At 41.8% G+C, this 7194-nt stretch overlaps 1 protein-coding gene across 1 annotated transcript; it reads left to right on the top strand.

Annotated features, from left to right (window-relative positions):
• The first annotated feature begins 3402 nt into the window (after positions 1-3402).
• LOC118729631 (zinc finger protein 772-like) lies at positions 3403-6279 on the top strand. Its single transcript, XM_045587782.1, is given in 4 exon segments — positions 3403-3435; positions 3836-3982; positions 4961-5074; positions 5077-6279. Coding segments are annotated over 4 exon segments (762 nt in total). The 3' UTR covers positions 5545-6279.
• The last annotated feature ends 915 nt before the right edge of the window (positions 6280-7194 follow it).

Below are 7194 nucleotides of genomic sequence, written 5' to 3'. Positions count from 1 at the left end.
ATATCAGATGGATGGAGTGGGTCTGTTGGTTGAGTGTAGTTCCATGCAGAGAAAGGTTATCAGTTATATTTTTGGTGAGGCATTGGCCAGGTCTTCTGAGTGAAAGCCCAGTGGGTGGGTGGGGGCTATGCAGGAGGCACCAATCAGTGTTTTTTCTCTTTTCCTTTCCTTTATTCTCTCCACAAAAATCAAATAAAGAAACTTAAAACAATATACCCATTTAGATTTGTGGTCTTCATAAATAATTGAAAGAATGCTTTTTCACCTCAAGGACCATTCTAAATTTCATGAAATCTGAAATTATATCTCAATACAAGAGATCAGTTGCAGACAACACTTCCAAGCAACCTGCAACCAGCCCCCAAATCTTAAATTTGTCATTTTACAGCACCTCTGAGAGGCTCCAACACAAGTATTTGCAATGATCAATCAGTGTTTGAGATCCTAATTCCACCTGTTGGGCCTGTAAGTTACCCAGAGTGAACCACATCTAATTATGGCTTCATTTATCCAATGAAAGATCAGGGCAGGAGTATTAATCCAGTGCTGATGGGTTTGGGTGTTGCTTTCAGGTGCTCATTGTGATCTTTTTGTTCTGTTAACCTATAGATTCCTGTGCTGGGTCACAACTAGGACCAGGCTTCAGAGGCACTGTCCCCACGGTTCAGTGTTTGTCTGAAGCTTGTTGAGCAGCAACAGTCAGCATGGAGGCCTATGTGCCTCCCAGACTCAGTTTTGCTTGAAGAGTTCTACTCAGTCTCACTCCATTTACCCTTCAACCTTCTTTGCCGGAGCCTGTTGGGTCCTGCAACCCAGGTCACAGAGTCCAGAGCAGTAAGTCCTTTTGGGTGATATATGTTGTGATGGGTGAAAGAGGATGAGAGGCTGCAGTGCCACCCTGTAAGGTTTTGGTTAGTGTGACTGATCTGAGAGGATTTGGGGATCCTAGGCTTGTTTTGTACCTAAAGGCAACAAAGAAGATGAGGCAAAGTATTTAGTGAGAAGTTTCAGTTTCACCCTCAGTATCCTAGGACCATCTATGTTGGAGAATAAATAGGGTTCTAAACTCTTCCCAACTCCTAGGAATGAAACTCGAAGGCAAAGGATGCCAGTTGGGGACAGAAAGGAGAAGTCCTTTGAAAGACATCAAACTAGGCAAGGGTGTGCCTTTAGGACTGAGGCCCTGATGTAAAGTCATCTCCAGGGGCTGGGGAAAGGTCCTGAGCAGCAGAGCCCATGAATCGTGGTGGTGGTTGGCAGGTTATCAGCAGGCCTTAAGTTTCCACAGATTCCTGCAAATGCAGAATCACATAGTGGTACTGGTTTGTGGAGCTTATATCAGGGACTCACACTCTTGTGGCCTCTGAGATAGTTGAGTCCTGGGATTGTCCTGCCACTCTTCCAGCCCTTGTGCCTGGGGACCTTTAACAAACACTAAACCCAGAATCCTAAGTCCAGGTTTAGGGTTGTATGAACTGCTCCCTGATTTTGGCAATTAGAAAAATGAGATGTGGGAAGTCCTCCCAGAATGTGTAAACACCTAGAGTAGGGGTGTCGAACTCAATCAGAGAAGGGGCCAAAATCTAAAATCCAGCCTAAATCACGGGCTGAATGGTTTACTGAACAGTCATAAACTGTCATTGTGATGGAAACGCAGCGGAGTGCAGTGATGACAGCACGGTGCGGGCCACATTGCAAGGCCTGGCGGGACGGATTGGGCCTGCTGGCCTTGTTTGACACATGCGACCTAGAGTAAAGACCAAACCAGTTCAGGATCTTGCAAGTATCCTCTCATTTTAAAAAAATGTAAGCAGTAAAAATGGGTTAAAATCAGATCTAGAGGAACTTTGTGCAACTTGGAAGTCTGTTCTGCAGGTGATGGGACATTAGGAGATTTGCAGCAGTGGTGGCAGGTGATCTGAACCAGGTCTCATTTGACACCTGGTGGATGCAGCATGATGGACTATATGCCTGTAAGGGAGGAGGTAGAAAGACTAGGAAAGAAACTTCAGTGATAGTTTGGGTAAGTGTGTTGGTAACCAGCCCATAATAATGGCTGTAGAGATGGAAGTAACAGTGGCATTCTTGACCTGTGATTTAGGTATGGCCACCTGAATTTTCTAATGTTGAGGTTGAGAGCCAGAGAGGAAAGAGTCAGAGTTGACATTAAGTCTTGGATTTAGCATCTGATTGTACGAAAACACCAACTCAGATGTAGAAATTCATAGTAGGAAGTGTTATGTTCATAGGAGATACAAAAACTTTTACTTTTTGGCCTGTTAGAGTATTTCAGAGAGCAGTTCAAGAGCGTATAGAATTCTGATAAGCAGTTCAAAAGGTAGATTTTCTTAAATGTAGTGGAAAATGTATAGTCCATATAGGAATTGTAGATCACCTTTTTTTTGTTTTGAATTGGATGCCAAGGGTATTCCAAAAAAGATGAGACTATGGCTGGTGGTAATTTTCTTATCTAAACTGGGGTTTTGATTATGATTGCTGTGACTGGGTTGTTGCTTTCAGTTTAGTGGGATTGCTTAGGGGCATGAGTGGTCATCTCTGAGATTCCCTGGGCATGGTGTGGGCAATAAGTGATGGGACTTGAGTGATGAAAGGCTGTGATTGATGAAGAGACATCAAGTGCAGTAACAGTGAAGGTGGGCTCTGAATATCTGCTATCTCATGTGGTTCACATTAGGCAAGGTGGAAGGAAACAAAACCATCAGGGACGGAGACCTTCAGAGAAGGGCAGGACACTTCCTCTATAGTTGTGAACTATGAGATTATAGGTAGTGCATCACCCATTTGAATTTTCTAGGTATTCTCTGGGTTACACATGCTCAATAATGAGTATGAGGCCAAGGAGATGACTATGGGTGCTTAGGATTTGGGAGTTTATATGTGAGACAGGTGTGGTAGAAGAAAAAAAAATGTCACTTGGAGAGGATATGTGAATTCATGGTGGCAGGACCCTGTTATTAACATAATAATGAAAGAAGGCTGAGTCCATTTCTGGGCAGGACTGGATGATATGGGGAATTTTAGAGTAATTATTGAAAAGGAAGTTTGTTGTGGTTCTACATTCTAGATGAAGAGTTTAAATGTCATTTATATGCTCACCTGGTGTTTCTTGTTGAGGGTTGCCCCAGTAATCAAGAGGAATGAGATAGTAGATATCCCTGTCACCTGTGCTTGAAAACCTCCACTAGCATGAGGAAGGGAGATGATAAGAGAGAAATACATGATAGAAGTGATAAATTAGAATTTTGAAAAAGAAGTTAATTAGGAAACAACTTGTCCTTGTCACAGCATATTTATGATACCAGTGAGGTTGTGCCTATTGGAATGAAGCTGTGTGAGAGGAGTGTGGTTCAAAGAATTATGTGACAAAAAATGTAGTGAGTAATGGCCTCAACATCTGGATTTGGAGTCAGAAAGGTAAAGTGTGAGATCATGTTTTTGGTGTCTTGGAAGGGAAAATTGAGAGAAAACAAGCATATTACCTAATAAGACCAATGCCGAATCATTCACACTCCCTTTATGTGCAACAGCTCTCATTGCCCTAACACCTGACACCCCCTGTTATTGAGATGTTGTGGTGTGACTCACATTGAGGCCCAGAGCACAGGTATCTATCTGCTCAGCTCCTTATTGTTGTTGGAATACACAGCATCAGTAGGAATATAAGGAAAGATCGACTTTGATGGGACCAAGGCCTAGTATCTTACCTGACGTGGGGAGTAGAGGGAGCAGATGGATATGGTGGTTTAAGAGTATGACAGATTTGGAATATTAACAGAGAATCTGATCATGGCCTGTACTGTCCTCATTATGACAGGATATGAACTTCAAGGATGTGGTCATTGCCTTCTCTCAGGAGGAATGGGATCTTCTTGATGAGGCTCAGAGACTTCAGTACTGGGATGTGATGCTGGAAGTGTTTACACTTGTAGCATCTATAGGTAAGAACTTCACATCTCTCCAAGTATCCCGAGGTGATGTTCTCTCTTACTTTATTTCCTAGGCATAGCTCTCTCTCACAAAGCCAGACTATGGGCTCTGCAGATATTCTTCACTGTCTTTTTAAATGTGTGATGGCTGCCAGTGATGATCACTGTGGAGAGCCCTGAGCAATAAACTCCACAAACTTCTCTTACAATATTTGCCTCAGCAAGTGCAGGGAGTTTCTGGGAGTTAGGTGCCTTACAGATAGCTTAATTGATCCCACCTGCTGTTTCTCTTCCTGGGAGGGTGACTATTTTCAGATTCTACTTCTGCCACTTTCATAAAGATAAATTCCTAGGTGACTGTGCCAGTTGATGGTCTTTACTTGCATGAACCATGGGATGTTCTTGTAAAACCCTCCTTCATACAGGAACCAGCTCTTTTCCATCAGTTTTCAGTTGTAAGTGCCACTGGCTATACCACATTTCTATCTTATCTTTTACCTCCTTTATTTTTTCTGACATGTTATTTCCCCATAGCTTTTGGCTATGTTCACCTTTGTGGCATTTTTGCATCACCTGTTCCTCTGCATTACTGCCTCTGCAGTATTCTTCAACACTGACTTACACATACATGCACATACATGCTTAAGTAGGTTTCAAACACCAACTACTCATTTATTGAATAAGACATAAGTAAAATTCTGCAGAGTTGGCCAATGTCTCTGCAGAATTTTGCTTATGAACACTGTTAGCCTAAGGAAGGGCTGGAAGTCTTAACCACTCTTCCCCATGGTGTTTTCCATTTTTGTGTCATATTCCCAGTGTAGTCTTCCTTCTTTTCTGAACTGAAGAGGCCCAGAAATTCACAGATGCCTCTTATTAATTCTTCCTTTACATTTTATTTTTTCTGAAAATTGCATAGAGCCTAGGTGTCAAGGGCCACACACTTTGTAAGGGAACTTCCCCCTGTCACCACAGTCATCATTCACTTCCTCACATTTTTTTTCTATTTTCAGGTTGTTGGCATGAAAAGGATGATGATCCTAGTGTTTATGTACAAGGAGAACCACATGTCGGGGCTTCTCAGACAGCTCCAGCAACCCAGAAGTCACATCCCTGTAAGTGGTGTTTCTCAGTGTTAAAATATATTTTGCACCTGACGAAGTCACAAGCAGAATACTTGGAGCACAATCGTTTCTTTAGGGCCGCATGTGTGAAAGACTTCTGTTTCAGTGCAAACCCTCACCAGCAACAGAAAGATGTCACTGGAGAGGCATACAGGAAAGATGCTATGGACAATCCCTCATTTGTGACCAGATGCAGCTTCTACTTATCAGTGGTGCCTTCAAAAAGCAGGGAGGTTGGAAAAGATGTCCATGCTACCTCAGATAAGGTTCTACAGCCCCAGGCCTCTCAGAATACAGAAGAGCAACACAGTGGCAGTGATATCTCCCAAGAATATCTTAGTGGAAAAAGTCACCACCAGTGGACTGAATGTGAAATAGCTGCCAGCCAGACACAGAAAGTTGTTGAATGTCAGGGTGTCTATTCTGGAGAACTGATTTATGAGTGTGACACATGTAAGAAAGGTTTCAAATGAATCTTTAACCTCATTCAACATAAAAGAGTTCACACTGGAGAAAAGCCATATGAGTGTACAGATTGCAGGAAGTCCTTTAGTCAGAGTTCCTCCCTTACTCGACATCAGAGAATTCACTCTCAAGAAAAGCCTTATAAGTGTAGTGTATGTGGGAAGTCCTTTAGATGTAAATATTATGTCAATAAACAACAGCAAATTCACACTGGAGAAAAGCCATATGAGTGTACGGATTGTAGGAAGTCCTTTAGTCAGAGTTCCACCCTTATTCAACATCAGAGAATTCACACTGGAGAAAAGCCTTATAAGTGTAGTGAATGTGGGAAGTCCTTCAGTTTTAAGTCTAATGTCAATAAGCACCAGCGAGTGCACACTAGAGAAAAGACATATGAATGTACATATTGTGGGAAATCATTTACCCAAAAATATAACCTTATAAGACACCTGAGAATTCACAGTGGATAAAAGCCTTGAATGTTTAGGGAATGTGTCCTTTTCTTTACCCACCATAACAACACTGAAGGAGACTCTAATACACATTTGCATAAATATGATCCCATTTATTAGGACACGCACACTGTTAGATTCCTCATAAGTTTCAGGTACAAGTGAGGCTTTCAGGAACCGCTACAATGGCTATCTTGCCCAAGTGTACTACGTGCTTGATGTCACTGTGAAGGTTTATGGCTGAAGTGATTTCTCCTCTACCATCTGGCTCACTTGAACAGTGTGAATCAGTGAAAACAAAACAAAACAAAAAACAAACAAACAAAAAAAACCCTGAATGCTATATTGTGCTTGAATGAATTCTAAATATTCTGAACACACTCTAGCCAGTTTGGTACAGTAGATAAAGTGTTGGCCTCCAGACAGAAGGGTCCTGGATTTAATTTCAGTCAAGGGCATTTGCTGGGCTTGTGGGCTCGATACTCTGGCATGCATGCAGGTGGCAGCTGATCAATGATTCCCTCTCATCAGTGATGTTCCTATTTCTCTATCCCTCTCCCTTTCTCTCTGAAATAATAAAAATTTATTTTTTATAAAGTGATAATTTGCAACATTTAAGTAAAGCCTCATATATAAAAATAAATAGTCCTAATTCTTGGCAGGATCTTCATTCCTTCCTTTCTGACTAGGAAATGGGCCTAACTCATGGTTTTTCCAGAATACCCATCTGCAGCAAAGAGGTAGTACCTCTCAAGATGGTTCTCACATTATGCTGTGGTGATTGGCTTAGATTCTATTTCACCAATCTCAACCCCACTGGCTCTAGTTTATGATATCTCAGTAAAGGTTTTTTGCTGATGTACCTTTTATTTTGTTGGTTTTATTCACTTCCTTCCATGTTTTGAAAGCACCATTGTGATCTGTCAGCTTGTGGATGTGAACAGATACTGTGGGACTGTCAAACCTTCAGTGATTCAGAAGGGAGAGCATAATTTCTGACATTATGCCCTCCCTTCTGAATCACTGAAACTACCCTTGTCCAAATACCGGCTTATTTTGTATTGCTGCCCAAGGTCTTAAAAGAAAGTGGCATGTCTTTGGGGTTTTAATTTACATCCCTGTACCATGGTTATTGCTGAGGTTAGTGATCACTCAGAAGAGGAGGATTTTGTTGTCCTTCTGTGAACAATATGATTTATGTTCTGT

Source organism: Pipistrellus kuhlii, unplaced genomic scaffold (assembly GCF_014108245.1).
Source record: "Pipistrellus kuhlii isolate mPipKuh1 unplaced genomic scaffold, mPipKuh1.p scaffold_m20_p_3, whole genome shotgun sequence".
NCBI classification, from domain to species: domain Eukaryota; kingdom Metazoa; phylum Chordata; class Mammalia; order Chiroptera; family Vespertilionidae; genus Pipistrellus; species Pipistrellus kuhlii.
This window is presented reverse-complemented; position numbering and strand designations above follow the sequence as displayed.